Below are 16575 nucleotides of genomic sequence, written 5' to 3'. Positions count from 1 at the left end.
AACCTTTATCTTCCTCTCTGCATGTCACGTGGTTCTTTCTTGGTGGACGTCCTGTTTCATCGTTTTGCAAATTTATGTTACTGTAAAGCATTTTGTGTAATGTGTTTTTTGATAATTATATTTTCTTCTTTTTACCCATTTTTTCCCGTACATTTTTCTAAGTAGTATGTATGTTTGTATAAAATAAACCCAGAAAGATTTTTTATGTGCCATCATAATGGTCACTGCTTGATTCAACCCCTTACTCTACCGGTTCTCAGGTGAATATTGTTCAGGTATGCAGCAATACTCATAATATTGGAAACGATTAATACGCACACGAGCGGAGTTACCACTAATTAACCGTCCGTCTCGGTTTCGGGATGAGCCAGACGCATTTGGGGTGATACAAAAATAATGATGTGATACAATTTTCCTTCATTATGCCTGTTTCACGTGGTAATGGTAGTTTTGTTGCAATAGACGAAACTACCAATGCGCACAAGTTTTATCGTTTTCTTTTTTTTGGTTAAGAATAGTCTATATTTTGGTTTTAAACTACCTGCTATGGGATTCTTCCGGGGTGATGTTCGATTCGCTGGCGGAGAGCATAGTAGTTATAATAATGGATGATTTTTTCCGAAAACACAACCTGCTGCCAAAATTATGTGTTGATCAAAAAGCTTAATTTTCAACCAATTTCAACACATGAAAATTGTAAACAACACATAAAAAGAATTTGTAAAAATGAAACAAAATTTTACAATAAATAAAGCAACAAAAATGTTCTTGCGTTATAGCTACGCCTGCCTTTGCTGTAATATTGCCTTTCTCGTATCTTCCTTTAGCGAAAGGGGTAAAAAGTGTCCAACAACAGCTTGGCATCTACTACGAGGGGCACTTAACAGCACACCTAAAACACGCATAGGGCTTGATATCTTTTAGAAGCTGATGGCCGGGTGCTGATGAGGAATGTCACATTCACCAACCGTTACCCGGTACATGGCCATCTCGCTGATGCCATGGTAATGTACGAACGCCGCAACAAGTACGAGCACGTGGAAGATCTGATGTGATTGAAACTGATTGCAGAAACAAACGGTTTAGATATGAGTATTTAAGATTACATTATCGATATTAGCATTACTCACCCAAATGTCGCACTTGCCGGGGAACCACCGTTCAGGAACGCGCAGGGCGTAGAAGAGAGCCCCAAGAATGTACAGTAATCCCATCAAAATCAACCATCCCAAGCTAGCTTGCGAAATTTTGCTAAACCAGCCCTCCATCAGCACGTAGTGGATTGCAGGAATGATACCGGACAGACCGAAGCTCATGAAGACACCTGCAAATGAAACCCAATGTGAGTCATCCGTTCATCGATGTTTTTTTTTCAAAAGGTAGAAACGGCTGGGTCAGCACTTACCGGCGCGTAGCGGTCTAAGATTCGGCTGCGAAAATTTGTCCCACAGCGACGTGATGATGGAGGTGATTCCGAGGACGATAACGACGGTTAGGTAGATAAGCTTGTGCTTGTAGTGACAGTAGAATCCATAGTAAAGCCAAGGAACGAATGAACCCATGATAAGCAAAGCGATACCGCAATAATCGAGCCTATAAAAAAAACCAAGGTCATAATCAATGGATCCCACCACTGTTTTCACACATGTTGGTTCGGCTCTTACTTTGAAAACAATTTTCCAACCATTTCCGAGTGGCAGCAAAGCGTATGGAACGCAAACGAAAATCCTAAGCAGATTATTGCTCCGATGAAGAACGTTAGGAAGATGAGTTTCTCCTGGAGCTGGATCTCGAATGCTGGCCGCGTCAGGAAGTAAGCAGCCACGCCAATAAACATCACACACCCGAGCAGATGCGTCCAGATGTTGCCGGTTTCCGTGTGTATGCGGAAAATCGACTTGAAACAAGCGCTGAACGAGGGTAACGGTGGCCGGTGTCCTTTGTGCAGGAAATCGTTATCCTGTAGCCAGGCCGGTAGATTCTTAAAATGACACACCTTCCAGGAGGCTTCCCAAACCTTGCGCACGAACTCTTCCGCCTGCTCGGCCGCATTGTGAGCTAACGCGCCCAGATCGATTTCATCGGACAACACGCCCGCCTTGAGTACTTCGGTCATTTCTGCCTCCAGTAGCTGATTATCCTCGGGGGTCGAGGGCAGCGGGCAACCGACACCGTCGTCTTCCTCCTCTTCCAAGTCGTCATCGTCATCCAGAAGATCGATATCCTCGGAAGCGAGCGAATCTTCCTCAGGGACCCAGACGCGACGCTTTCTTATGCTAAAGTCGGCTCCCATCATGTTGCTGAACAGTTCATCGCCGGTCGCTGCGTTAAGGGCACTTTTGCACCCGCTACCGGAAGCCGTCTGTGGCTGTATTCCTTCATCGGTATTGTCCATTTCGTAGCGCAAAGAGGACATTATGTACTGTTCTATTCTGGAATGGGATGGTAGAAAAATATATTTATATTGTCCATTTGAAAGTCATCATACACGATCGGTTCAGTTTTCATTAGTTATGCTGTAATCAATTTCCCTATTTGTTATTCGCGCTTTTAGCACTAAATGTTGTTACCAGATTCTTATGTTCCGCTCAAATTCACCAACAAACTCTTACAATAAACCAAGTCAAAAACGATAAGAGTTGCGTTAAATGTAAGATCTAAACTGCGCCGTGAACGAACCATAGACTTCGAGATGTGATAGTACTCGTGCTAAACCATTGATGCTTTGTATGCCAGTAATTGACTTGATGACATCCGAGACAAAGTGATATCGAAACGATCGTAACGGAACAGTAGGTAGTAATTCAAGAACCACACGCGCATTGCTTTTTATTGCGATCTTTCTAAGCAGTAGGATTTAAATGACGCAAATAAAATTCTTTTTTTTTTTCTTGCTGCCACAGAATGGTAAACACATTCTGGAACAAAGATGGTAAAGATTGAGAATTTATCTTTAAGTTTTATTCATTTTGTTCGTCAAATTTGATACTGATAAAATATCATTAATATTGGCAATACTAATAATTTATCTATGAGACACATTAAAGGAGTGCCAACTCGACTGCCTTGAACGCCATCACGCGCAACTAGAGTGATTTCCTTATCGAAACATATAGCACTGTGTGGTTGGACACAAAACTAACATTGAATTACACATACATCTAATAAAAAAACATTGTTAAATTCGTAAAATTGCAACTATGTGTGCAAGGCACTGCATTGCTTATGCATCGATTTATGTTTCCTTTCGTTTCACAATATTCACCGCACAACATTACTAATCACAATTTTTCTATGATCGCAGAAAAAATCAATAACCTTCGTCACTAGCTTTCGAACCCGCCACGCCAAGCACTACAGGATTCACACAACTGTTTAGCAGAGTGGATGGAATCTGATGGAAAAAGTGCTTTCAAATGAATCCACTTTTCCACTCGATAATTACTGGTTGGATTAGGAAAAAGTAACACTTCCTTGTGTTAACTTTCAATACAACGTGAGATCATGTGATTGCACAACCATTTGCTTCCTTGTAAACCAATAACTTCAGAATCTAGAGTATTTTTACGACGGATCTCGGTTCGTAAATTTCAAGCAATTTACTACGAATTTAAGTTGTAGCCCTTTTCGCTGCATTACAGTATGATTTTTATGTTTTTTGGTCACTGTCGTATGGATATGTGCAGCAGCAGCAGCAGCACCAGCAGACCAGAGGCAATATGTTTCCAAACCTTAATGACACGAACAAAGTACAAACGATGTGCGACGGGTTACGAAACTACACTGTATGATGCACTAATTGCAGGTCAAATGAGAAACCCTTTTCAATTGGCTAGATTTCCGACATGCAGAATAAGTCCCTATGCATAACACTACGCTGTATCGATTTGATCGGTCCATGCCACTATGGCGACCACATTATTTATCAGAAAAACGTATATAGTTCACGCACTTTTGTTCCAGTTTTTACTGTCTTCAGTTGTTTTTCTTAATCAGATGTTCGCAGTTGTTGTAACATGGAAATTGGGACGTTTAATTACCGAAATTTTAGGTATCGTACGAAGTTCCGCTGCGATAGGTATTACAAAGAACTACCCCTACGTCCCTTCAAGTTGGGTCTACGGAGGGGCCAAGGGATGTACAATCGCGAACGATTTCACCTCAATCTCGAGTTGATATGTACGCCACGAGCTCCACAAACTTTATGAGAAAATCGACCGTCCTTCGGTGACGGAGTACGATCCAGTCCAATCTGTCAAACTCGGATTTGGCAGGGCATTTGACAGAAACATACAAACGGCTAGTGCTTCAAGATTTTACGAAAAATAGTTTTGCTATCATTTGAACTAGGACCCTACATGTTGCATGCATGAAATTGTTATATTTTTTATTTTTTTAAGCAAGATTAATTAGGTGCCATAATTTATACCTCCTCAAAGCAAATAGCGCGAACTAGCGAACGTAACCGTCACATTGACAGAATTCCTTCAGTCAGAATGCACGATTCCCAAATTGTTCAGTAAGTTTTTCAGCAGGTGAAATCACAGTCGTAAATATTAATCAGTATATGAGTCATTTAGGCCTAAATTCGTAGGACAATTATTTCACAAGAGGATGTTTCGATCAACCGCTGTGCGCTGATAAGGATGGATAAAACTGATATCATTTGTAATCACGTGATTAATAGTAGAAAACTGGAACATGATTAGTAGTTTAATTTACGCTTTTGAATTTGTGATCAATCGAGTCCAGTGAGTGTTGCAGATAATGTTATTAGGTGTTTTCTTTAGAAAAATCAAGTTTTTCGATTTGTTTCTCCGGAAGTCCATTGAATGTCCCATAGTGCGGTAGCAGGTACATCCGAGTTATCCAAGTATGTTTTGAAGCGATGACAGCTTACTCGAGACCCGCAAACGGCATAACCAAGAGGTAGAAAAAGGCCTTCGCTACGGAACGCGACTGCAAATATTCTGCTTCGCCGTACGTGAATGAATTGAATTTTTCATAACAGACGCTCTTCAGTATCGGCAGTAACGTACTACTTAGTGGAAGGCGTATATCAGTAGATTCCCATTACTGCAGTGGTCCACCGTGTGCCGACATTACCAACGTACTGTGTTTCGGTACTGATTCGCCGAAAAGTTTTCGTTCTGTGTCGTGGAGTACCAACAGTTTGTTAATTTGCGTTTTGATTCGATACTTGTTATCAGCTATTGTCGAATGCACAGAGTACACCGAAGCAACCTAAATCAACAGCAGTACGTGGTAAGTTCTCTGCTTTGCTGCTCTTGCAGGTAACTGTGTTTTACCTTCAAAATTTGGTGTTAACTTGTGAATGATACATGATAGAATGATTGTGTTCAACAAAGCCCTCTTTCTACCCGTTAGTAACAACGATGCGTGATGTGTACATGCTTTTTCAAACGCTGTAAATTGACTTTTTTGGGCAAAGTGTAAATTCATTATCACTAAATGGAAGCTTTTAATATCGCTCGGTTATTTTTGGTGTTTTGAAAAAAAAATGCTAGTCAGAAAAAACCCTTTGCGGAACATAAAAATCCTACCAACAAGCCAATATCGAATTGGTTATCCATGTGTGGCAAAAGTCCAATGTCACTTACACTGCCGCGAATATACTAGCATAGTATATGCTCCCTTTTACTTGGCACTGTTGACAAATATCTGCGAGCAGGAGAACAGTGACGAGAGTAATTGATTGTAAAGAGAATAATCAGCCGCCGAAAAAAAGGCCGTTCGAGAAACGCATTGTGTTGTCTAGACTCCTAGAGGTGAACCTTTCAAGAGACAGGCACGTAAAGGATCAGCCAGCATCGGCGCAATCTGCCTTAGAATTTTTCGCAAGTGTTACTAGTGCTACGGTCGTGCTGCGCCCGTCGTATCCGGACGGATAAAGTAAGATTTCGAATGAATAGTAACATCCTGTGGAAAGGATCATTTTACACCGCGTAAAGTGAGCTTCATGCTAGTGCAGTGTGGATGTGGGATGAAGTACAACATCCGTGGAACAAGTTGCTTTCTTAGGTTTCCCTGTGGCATTTTGTGGTCGCCAAAAAAAAAACAGATAAATGTATCAAATATCACCGTTTGCCCACCGTTCGCATAACCAATGAAATCATACCATCACGGGTGGCCTTGATTGTTGGTGTACTGCGTTTTTTTTAACGAAAAGAACTATGAGTAATGAGGAAGCAAGTAGGCGCTAGGGCAGGTTGTGGTGATTCAGTTTTCGTGTGTTTTTGCGTGTGATTCTCTCCGCTTTTTTCTGGGCCTATCAGTTTTCAACGACAGGTGCTATGGATGGATTGCGAACATCGTGTTGCGTGCACGACCGGATCTGCCTGGTTGTTCACGGTGTCCTTGTATGAGCTGCTCGTCGCGTACACACTCCCAGGGGGTCGTCCTTTTTGTTGCACCCTGCCAATGTCAGTTTACCAATTCTCTGCTTCCTTTCTCTCGTACTCTCTTTCCCCATTTCTCTCACTTTCTTTGCGTCTTTTTGCTTTTGCTAGGTCCATTTTGTGTCCTCTTCTGTCTGTAGTGTGACCCACTCTTAAGCATCCTTCGAGAAGGCAAACTGTCCCTTCGCTCACATCTCGGTCGCGCTAGCATAGCCAGAAAAACGGTTCAAATCTTTGATTTTCTCTCCTGATTTCTAATCAGCCTCTCCCCTGCATACATATGTATTCTCAAATTTCCATCATTCACAAGACAGTTACAAGAAATCATCAAGGTTTTTCTCGAGTGTGGGATACCACAGTGACGGAAGGACTTACAGTTAGTAGCCCTTAACTTTTAAAATTAGCCTCACAGGGATGGTTTTATAGATAGGCTTTAAGCTCACAGTTAGATGATATTAAAAATCATGTTGAATTACAAATAAATTTGTTCTTCTTTCCGCAGGATCGCTGTAGATTACAAGGAAACCAGTGTTGCTGTAGCGCGTGACCATTCATTGAACCATTAAAACCGACCCAGCGTTCGAAAGAGTTGCGGATCCTAGGAGTGTGTGACATCGGTGAAAACAAACCATCGTCAGGAGATACGGGGAACGGCCGGAGTCGGTAAAAGGCAGCACGCAGTCCTTTGACAACCCAGAACCCGGTGCAGGAAACATATTGTATTGATCTGGTTGGTGGAACGCGCGGCATGAATTTAGGTAGTTCCGGTGGAGGCGGTACCGGTACCTCAGGGAACACGTCGTCTGGTAGTGGTGGAGGAGGACCGGTAGGTGGCATCTCGATTGCCGGTGGCAGTGCCGGTGGTAGTAGCTCAAACACCGGTAGTGGTTACGGAAGCGGGGGAGGCTCCGGTAGCGAGATGCCTGCGGAAATAATACGCCCTAAGGTTGTGACGGTGAAACACCCGGAATCGAATAAACCGAAACCGACCACTAAGAAGGGTAAAGGAATACAGGCGGATGTGGACGTTATAAAGGAATTTCAGCGCTGCAAAGAGGAGAACATTCAGCGGCTCGATTTGAGCAAATCGTCCATAACGGTCATACCGGCTTCGGTAAAGGATTGCACAAGCCTGGTGGAGTTTTATCTGTATGGGAATAAGATTTCATCGCTGCCGCCAGAAATCGGTTGCTTGTCAAACCTTAAAACGTTGGCATTGAACGAAAATTCGCTCACGTCCCTGCCGGACTCGCTGCAGAATTTGAAGCAGTTGAAGGTGCTCGATCTGCGACACAATAAGTTGTCGGATATCCCCGATGTCATCTATAAACTGCACACCCTGACTACGCTCTACCTACGCTTCAATCGCATCCGCGTGGTGGGGGATAATCTAAAGAATCTGGCCAACCTGACGATGCTGAGTCTGCGGGAGAACAAAATCCACGAGCTCCCGGCAGCTATCGGTCATCTGGTGAACCTGACGACACTGGACCTCTCGCACAACCACCTGAAGCATCTGCCCGAGGAGATCGGACAGTGTGTAAATTTGACCGCACTCGATCTGCAGCACAATGACCTGCTGGACATTCCCGAATCAATAGGAAATTTGTCCAACTTGATGCGGCTTGGCTTGCGGTACAATCAGCTTACGTCCATACCGGTGTCACTGAAAAACTGTACCCACATGGACGAGTTTAATGTGGAGGGCAATGGGATTCGACAGCTGCCGGATGGATTGCTAGCCAGTTTGAGTAACCTAACCACCATCACGCTATCCAGGAATGCATTCCACAGCTACCCGTCTGGTGGCCCGGCGCAGTTTACCAACGTTACCAGCATTAACCTGGAGCACAACCAAATCGATAAGATTCAATACGGCATATTCTCCCGTGCCAAGGGGCTTACCAAACTGAATATGAAGGAAAATGCGCTGACATCGCTCCCGCTCGACATTGGCACGTGGACGCAGATGGTCGAGCTGAACTTTGGAACGAACTCGCTGACCAAGCTCCCGGACGACATCCACTGCCTGCAGAATCTGGAGATACTGATCCTGTCGAACAATCTGCTGAAACGGATACCGAACACGATTGGCAATCTGAAAAAGTTGCGTGTCTTGGATCTGGAGGAAAATCGTCTCGAGTCGCTTCCGTCCGAGATCGGGCTATTGCACGATCTGCAGAAGTTGATCCTTCAGTCGAACCAGCTCAGTTCGCTACCCCGCACCATCGGCCACCTATCCAACCTGACGTACCTGTCGGTCGGAGAAAACAACCTTCAGTTCCTACCGGAGGAAATTGGAACGTTGGAAAACCTGGAATCGCTCTACATCAACGACAATGCCTCGCTGATCAAGCTTCCGTACGAGCTGGCACTCTGTCAGAATCTGGCGATTATGAGCATTGAAAACTGTCCCCTGTCGGCGCTTCCACCGGAGGTGGTCAGTGGCGGCCCTAGCCTCGTTATACAGTACCTTAAGCTACACTCACCCTATCGGCAGATGTGATTTGCTGGCGCGGAACGAACGGGTCGAACATTCTCCCGCTGGCGAACGAACGAACACTTGGGTGTCGCTTTTCTGCACGAGTTTTTCTCCGTCATAGCCAGCTATGTTTGGGTTTCTTCCGAGCTCGTTAAACCCCTCGAACGTTCGCTGCAGTTTGAGGTGATTAATTTTAGTAAGTTATAAAACGAAATCCCTTCGCAAACGAAACAAACGAAAACCGAAAAACAAATCATAAATCAATCTGCTGCCACAAGATATCTTAAATTCTGTTCAAAAGTCCACAAGCGCGAACGAACATCATCAAAACAACATCCACAGGATCAGTGGTGTGAAAGTGCAATGGTAGAAGAGATACTCGAAAAAAAAAAACAAATTGAATCAATGTGATTAAAATAAAGCTTTAATATTATTGCTTATTAAACAAACATAAAACGACCGCATGGACGTCATATTAGCGTAAACGTGCATATAAATGAAAGTAATTAAAAATCCGCACGACGAATTATCAAATATTGAAAACAAAAACAGTATAATGAAAGCAGAAAAGAAAGCCAGTGGTAGAAGGTTCTTCATCTTCACATCGGTGCGAACGTCCGTTGGACTTGTGTTCCACTAAACTAGAGTTGTGAATTGTTTTTTTTTTGACGAATGGGACGTTTTCTTCTTGATCATCTTCGACCAACGCTTTATGTATCAAGTGCAACAGTCGCCAACGAGTGGATTGTGCATTTCCGTAACCGTTAGAGAGGTTGGCAAAAACGTCGGTGACAATAGTTGTAATCCGTGATCGTATATATTAGTGTGGCAGTTTGGTTTCGTTCCCATCCGTTTGCGCCAAACGAGCAGTGTACTATTGGAACACTAACGACCTAGAGCAGTGTAGCTTTGAATTTATTGATAATATCAAACCAGTGTTCCAGTCCGTTGGTGTATGTGAACGAAGGTGATAATCCGCAGGAGATGGATTTGTACCGAATCGGGGCCACTAAGGTTCAACAAATCTTCAAGCCGCTTTTGGAATTGGTGAGTAACCTGATTTTATTAGCAAAATCGCAGAAACGTTGTAAAATCAATATCGCTCATTTTTCTCGATCTCAAGTACTATCGGTTTTACTCTTAAAGGCTTTATTTGTCACCAAGCTGAATTAGTGTCGATGTCGATTTGACTCAGCAGCAGATGGGTTTTTGTGCCCTCTTATTGTGTTTGAAAACATAATATCAGACTTGTTTTAACTACGAATCCCAAAAAGCACTTTTCATGTGTTGTTCTTTTTTCCAGTTGATTCTTTCCAATCTTAGCTTTTAAAGCGCTGGATCAAAATAAAGTCACTATAACTATTTTATTTCATTCTAGTGCTTCACCTAGTAATTTCCTGTAAAATATGAATTAATATATGAACGATGAACTCCGAGCCAAATGCAGGCAGGCAAAGCAGTATGAAATAATTTTGATTGCAGGAGTGAAACTTCAGTACAACTATAAAATAATTATACATTTAGAGATTTTATTTAACCTAGTTTTTTCATCCTTTCCTAAGAACAAAGCTTGGAATGCAAAAAAAATGCAACGACACTAAGAAATTGTGATTGATTTCGAAACATATTTTATTGCTGGAGAGGTGAATAGGCATGTTGAAAAGAAATTGTTGTTAGTTCATTATATCGCACCTTTTCGGAGTTTTGCTGCTGTAATGCTGCTTTTTTTTTCTTTGCTTTGAAGTAAGCGAACCGAGTCTTATTTAAGTTGCAAAGGATTTTATCAAATGAAGTATATATGTGATGAACAAAACTTTGTGACAGTAGAGAAATGCAAATCCCTTTTTGTATAGCAGGCATACGAGAACGCGTATTGTATTATTCTAATGGTTGTGGTAGCTTTTTAGGGTGTTTTAGTTCGGCTAGGCCTAATCACTGGAACGGGTTGGCTGCAACGCTTAGTTCTTCTTTCGCTGCACCACAACTGGTCCCAGATTATCACCGCACTCCTTGTTGTGTGCTCCATGCGATCCGTCACAGTAGGGCCACTAGGAAAAAATAAAGAAAACAAAATAAACAGCGTAGTGTTAAAAGCCGGACGAGGAGATAACTTGCATGATCATCGCTCCACGACGATGCCTCAACTTACGTTCTTGGATTTCCAGCATCGGCAGAAGGCTGCCTTCTCAGCAATATCCTCGATATCGACCATATCAACAACCTTTGCCTCTTCCAGACGAATTTTGTTGTTTGCCCGTGTAGAAGTCTTAGGACGTGCATGAGGACAAAAGGCCATGTAGGACATGTACACCACGCCAGCAACGGCCGCCGTTGGTGGCACTAGCGAAAGCCAATCTTTGACTAGAAGAGAGATAATCAACAAAAAAAAGGTAGTCGGGATATAAAAGTAGAACCAGATAAGAAATCTTGCATGCAAACATGGATAGAGAAGATTAAAGGGGTACACTATGTATGAAAAATACAAGCCGGCGAACCTTTGCTTTGGGGTAGTGTGGCAGAGGTCGATAATTATTCCCGTTTGTCACACCGTGAGCTTGGCATTCGTCTTACATAACTTCTTTGGACGAAGTCTATGGAGTTCAATGCGTGGTGAATAGCCCAAGCCGGCTATTGCCGAATAGTCAGCAGTAAATGGAAGAGGAAATCGGACGGCAGTACGAAAAGACATGCTTCAAAGATGGAGCCTTTCGGTTCCCCCCATCTTTGCGCTTACTCATACACCTTTAAGCATTTGCTTGGTGCTGATGATGATGGAACAATTTCCGCATGACCGGGCAAATAACTGTCTTCGTGGTGTTTTCCTTGTAAGCCGAAATGGGAGTAATAATAAAGCAATTGAACTACTTACATCCTAGCCGGAACCATCCACCGAAGCTATCCGGAATGGGCAATCCAGACAGGTAGTTCGGCAGGGTTGTTTTTACCAATCCCGACAGTAGCTGCATTATGATGGAAAGTTGGTTCTTTCAACCTAATGGATGCAAGTGATTGCAAAACTTATACAACTTGATGAAGCTGCACAATTTTATATCAATGTTAAATGTTTCAAGACCTTTATGAAACGAAGGGCACTGACACTTATTATAAACTTGAGCAAGGCAAACTAGATCGAGCAACTGTCTGAGCTATGTTGTTTCGCTACACAACGATCAGCGACGACAAGTGCGATCCGGGACGGGATTGCAAAACGACTGTGAAATACGGTCGTCATGCCTTCGGTCGACGTCAAAGTGAATAAAAAAGCTAGGTGGGCTCATGTCAACCTTGCTTGTTGTGCTCTGTCAGTTTGTCTAGTTCACCCCATGGTCGGTTGTAAATACCGCGGCTGTGCGAATGCTGTTTGAAATTTCCGTTACAAAATTGTATTTTAGTCAATTTCTATTCCCAAATGGCAATAAGGAATGCTATGTTTTTTACATTTAATACTATGATATAATATTAATATGATATATATTAATATTGCCTGTATGCCTTGGTCGTGCTAAAGTAGTAAGCAACAGTGTTTCGAAAACATTTGCAAACCCATTATCCGGTTTGCGAACCGTTTCGAAAAAGATCGTGCATGATTTATTTGAACGTCGAGAAAAGCACACGTGATTATTAATATATTTTCATTTATATTTCTTTATTTCAGATTGCTTGCGGCATTTGAATGCCGAAATATGGACTACACGGATAACAGTGACTACTTCCGAGATCCTGCATTGCTACAAATCTATGTTATCAATTGCTCTCCATTAATAGTGGTCAACATTACTAAGCACTCTAGCTGCAAGGACAAGGTTATTAAGCAAACGATTGAAGTAGAGAACATGTGTCTTTGTGTCATTGATCTCGTTCAAACGTTTCCATGATAAAAACGGTGTTCTGCTAACAAATTTCCCTTTGGAAAAGTACTTTTTCTTTACTATTTCGGTAATGCATAACGGAAACCATGATATACGTAATCCTTCCTCTTGTTTTTTCATATTGATTTGGATTTGTCTAAGTTTGTTATTTATGTGACGTATAAAACAGAAAACGAATTTTATGAACACTTTAAGTACTATGAGGAACCAAATTTTACATTTAAAAACGGACTGCAACGAATTTATAGCTTTTAGGCAAAGGCTTCGAGGAAACGAAGTATTAAAGTGGAAATAATTGAATAAAAATGTTTAGACATGGTTCCTCGTTGAGACAAAAAAAAACAACAAACAAGAATGTTCGATTAGTCGTACGAAAATTGTGAACAAGATCGCGTTTTATGGATGATTTAAAGTTTTAAAACTATTGATGTTAGCATATAAAAACCAAGTTTTTTGCATTCTGTTTTTCCCGTTACATTCTCTGTCTAGTCAAAATTTATCGAATTTTCTTACTCGGTATTCATTTTTTTTAACGTATGCTGTAAGTAGACGTACAGAATTGAAGCAAGACGTAGCTTCAAATTATGAACTGTGCTTTCTTATGGTCAGAAAGAAAACACAGCTCACTAACCTGAACTTTCCTATTTTCCTCCCGCAACAAAAGAGGAGGGAAATAACTAATAGAAGAAAACCCAGCTGAAGCGTAAATGGCCTAAATACTAAATATAGGGAAACATCTAAATACAAATACTAGTAGCAAACCACACTAACAGTTAACTAGCAGAAAATGCTGTAACTGTAATGATCATGAAATGAAGAAAACACACTACCCGATCGTGTTGCAGGGTAAAATCGTCAGCTTACTTCGTGCATTGTTGAAATAACAATGCACTAACAAAATAAAACAGAAGTAGCAAGAAGTTTTTCACGTTGAAAGTTGACTAATGCGAATGACAACTATCACCTAGAATAGCGAATCAATGACAAGGTTAAAACTCAAATTTCAATTACTGAAAACATATAAGTTGTAATTATTGTTCGACGTTGAACCAGAGAACTATTCGAAAGGAACAACTTATTCTATGCATTCATACTATTGTAAAGCCACATTCGTATTTCTGTATAGTCGAAGTCCTATTGTTCTTTGGCGATGTATACTATTAGTTGGCGCAAGGGTTTGCCTGAACTATATTTTATGATTTCAATTATGTTTTTATTGTACATCACATCCCAGAATGTGCTCGAACTTTTCTTATTTAATTATCACAAAATTGAAATGGAATGTGAAAAAGGCTTGCAAACGTAATCATCTTATAAACGATAGCTAGTGCCATACAGAAGCAACACAAAATTACAATGAAATGCTCAGTAGATTTCAACAACTTTCCACTACTCCGTCGAATGTTGATTGGGTCGCTTGATGTGTCCACTTTTTCTTCAAGGTAGAATGTTTAGCACACACTGAAAACGAACACTAAGAGAGCATGCGTTATAAAACCAAATCCAAAAGCGTTACAAAACGAACAACAACTACAAAGTAAATACAATCCAAAAAAAATAGAAGAAATGAAATATAACTATATACATATATATTTTAACATTAATAAATATTTAGGACAGTAGTTACGAACGAACGAAGTACGATAGACTCAACACGAAAAACATAAGATACATTTTGAGAGCTAGAAGGTGAAAATAGTAAATTGTGAAAACAATTCAACCTGAGCTATGGGCGGAAATATATATGAATTTATATGTTAAATCAGATACAATGTCAACCATAACATGAATCAAGTATACAGAGGATGTATCTTATATGGAACATGGGAGTAAGGAAATGAAGTATAAAATAATGCAGGAAAACATGAAACCAACATGTAACGTAATATGCGCACAAATATAGTATTCAAGACAATTTCAGTTCAATCAGTTTAAGAACGTACATATATGGTAAAGTAGGGGGAATATATTATAATACAAAGGAAGAACTGTTGTGTACTGCACACATATTTGAATAATACCGGCAGGCAAAGCGAATAAGATATTTAAGAGCAGTTCAACTTTGTTCATAAGTATTTGCCGAATTCGGGATAAAAGCATCGATGTCAGTGACGAAGCGGAAAAGGAAAGTTCTTTAAAACGGAACATTATTAGAAAAGTATATAATAAAGCTAAGCATCAGAACTATATGTATTATTCGACGACATAGGGGATAGATATGATAAAAAAAGAAAATAAGTACAGCGAAAAAACTGGTTGCGAATTTGAAATGTATTGAACTGTTTAGCCATATGAAATTCGGCCGAGGCCAAGCGCTGATTCGATAGCATTTCGTGATTTAACTACATTTAAAAACTAAAGCAAGAGAATGGGATATAAATCAAGCGCATCGTGCATAAAAGAAAAGCTCAGTGAGTGAGGGTATGAAAGCTGCTTGTTGGTTATTCCGTGGTTTTTCTTCTTTTTGTTTTAGACGATTAACACTAATTATACCAGCACGTTGACGCAAATGCGGTCTTTGATTTGTATTGACTCCATAATGGAATGCAGTATAAAAAAAAGGGTTTATTATGGGGCACGTACTGTACGTTTGGCACAAATGTACCTTTCACATTATGTTTGAAGTATGGAACTATGTTCAATAAATAAAAAATGGCAAAGGCGCACTTTGTCTGCTTTGGTATGCACTTTTCCCGGTATAGTTAATGTTATGTTATGCCAACAGTGAGAAATGCAGTGCGTGTTCAAATGGAAACGTACCAACGCATAATTGTCGTGCTAATTTTACTTCTTGGTAATTTGTCTCAAAATCCCAATCATATGAAGATAGTCAGTCCCATTGAGATTACTTGAATTAAATCGAACTACATCAGAAAATGTTATGTTCTTCGAATGTTTTATTACAATTTTTCCAACATTGCTTGAACAGCTCATTTGTTTAAACTTGAGACTTTAAACTTCAATAAAGAAAGGTTTCTCGTTCAAGTGTGCCAAAATAAAATAATTTAGTAGAACATCTTTGAACGAGTGGAAACATTCAGTTTGTTCAAATGTTTATTTCCGTTATCTAACAGGCCCTGTATAAGCCAGATTTTTTTAACTTTCATTGGAAAAAATGACAAAATATGTTGAAAATCTAGAGAAAATATGTTTGATTGATACCGAAAACAAAGTGTGAAAAATCGATCGATTTAGTAGAAAATTTGCGCTCATAAGCAGTGTTCCATCATCGAAAAAAAACCTATGAGGAGAAGCTTTGTTGAAAGGGATTTATTTTTTTAGGATTGTTTTAGTAGTAGCCCAGGGACGGAATGTTGAAAAAAAAACAATTATAAATTCAGAATGGAATGATTACAAAGTTAATGGAACTGTAAAGAAGGAAAACATCGTTTGACGAGATATTTCATAAATAAATGTTTATACATGTAATGAAAACCGAACACGGACTATTTAATTTAAAATTTATCGAAAGAAAACTGATAACTGCACGACACTTCAGGATGTGAATTAACCTTGCTATGCGTTTTTCTTTCACTGTATCTATAGAGATAGAGCTGATGATGGGCCCCATTTCAACATAGAGTAGGACATGAAAGTATCCGTACAGTCACCAATTTCAACTTTAAGCTTGCGTATCTCAGCGACAACGTGAGCTAGGATAACAATTTAACCGGCATATCGTAGATAAACTAATATTCTGCAAAATTAGTGATTAACATTTCGAAAAAGTTTCATGAAGTCACTTTGTTCGATTCCCGCCAACACGCAGGTCATACATTTTAAGGTCAACGATTTATATTCCGCT

General features: G+C 40.4%; 3 protein-coding genes across 6 annotated transcripts; 1 reads left to right on the top strand and 2 right to left on the bottom strand.

The window, feature by feature from the left end:
• Positions 1 to 493: 493 nt before the first annotated feature.
• On the bottom strand, positions 494 to 4190 carry LOC131261379 (adiponectin receptor protein). The gene is made up of 5 exons (XM_058263399.1): positions 4041 to 4190; positions 1665 to 2432; positions 1406 to 1593; positions 1131 to 1324; positions 494 to 1061 (listed from the first exon to the last, which is right to left on the bottom strand). The coding sequence occupies exons 2-5, from the start codon at positions 2414 to 2416 to the stop codon at positions 921 to 923; spliced, it is 1275 nt and encodes a 424-aa protein (XP_058119382.1). The 5' UTR covers positions 2417 to 2432; positions 4041 to 4190; the 3' UTR covers positions 494 to 920.
• Positions 4191 to 4929: 739 nt separating this feature from the next.
• LOC131259786 (leucine-rich repeat protein soc-2 homolog) lies at positions 4930 to 16158 on the top strand. 2 transcript variants are annotated; one of them, XM_058261373.1, is made up of 3 exons: positions 4930 to 5265; positions 6922 to 9948; positions 12557 to 16158. In XM_058261373.1, the coding sequence occupies exon 2, from the start codon at positions 7168 to 7170 to the stop codon at positions 8923 to 8925; it is 1758 nt and encodes a 585-aa protein (XP_058117356.1). In that variant the 5' UTR covers positions 4930 to 5265; positions 6922 to 7167; the 3' UTR covers positions 8926 to 9948; positions 12557 to 16158. The 2 variants fall into 2 exon arrangements, with proteins under 2 accessions (XP_058117356.1, XP_058117357.1); XM_058261374.1 differs by lacking the exon at positions 4930 to 5265 and adding an exon at positions 5790 to 5913.
• On the bottom strand, positions 10543 to 12122 carry LOC131259787 (CDGSH iron-sulfur domain-containing protein 2 homolog). Of its 3 annotated transcripts, none has more exons than XM_058261377.1 (4): positions 11975 to 12119; positions 11771 to 11893; positions 11051 to 11262; positions 10543 to 10949 (listed from the first exon to the last, which is right to left on the bottom strand). In XM_058261377.1, the coding sequence occupies exons 2-4, from the start codon at positions 11865 to 11867 to the stop codon at positions 10860 to 10862; spliced, it is 399 nt and encodes a 132-aa protein (XP_058117360.1). In that variant the 5' UTR covers positions 11868 to 11893; positions 11975 to 12119; the 3' UTR covers positions 10543 to 10859. The 3 variants fall into 3 exon arrangements, with proteins under 3 accessions (XP_058117360.1, XP_058117361.1, XP_058117359.1); XM_058261378.1 differs by having other exon boundaries at positions 11999 to 12110; XM_058261376.1 differs by having other exon boundaries at positions 11771 to 12122.
• Positions 16159 to 16575: the final 417 nt, after the last annotated feature.

This window comes from Anopheles coustani, chromosome 3 (genome assembly GCF_943734705.1).
Source record: "Anopheles coustani chromosome 3, idAnoCousDA_361_x.2, whole genome shotgun sequence".
In the NCBI taxonomy this organism is placed as follows: Eukaryota; Metazoa; Arthropoda; class Insecta; order Diptera; family Culicidae; genus Anopheles; species Anopheles coustani.
The sequence above is the reverse complement of the archived record's forward strand: the minus strand, read 5'-3'. Positions and strand labels throughout refer to the sequence as shown.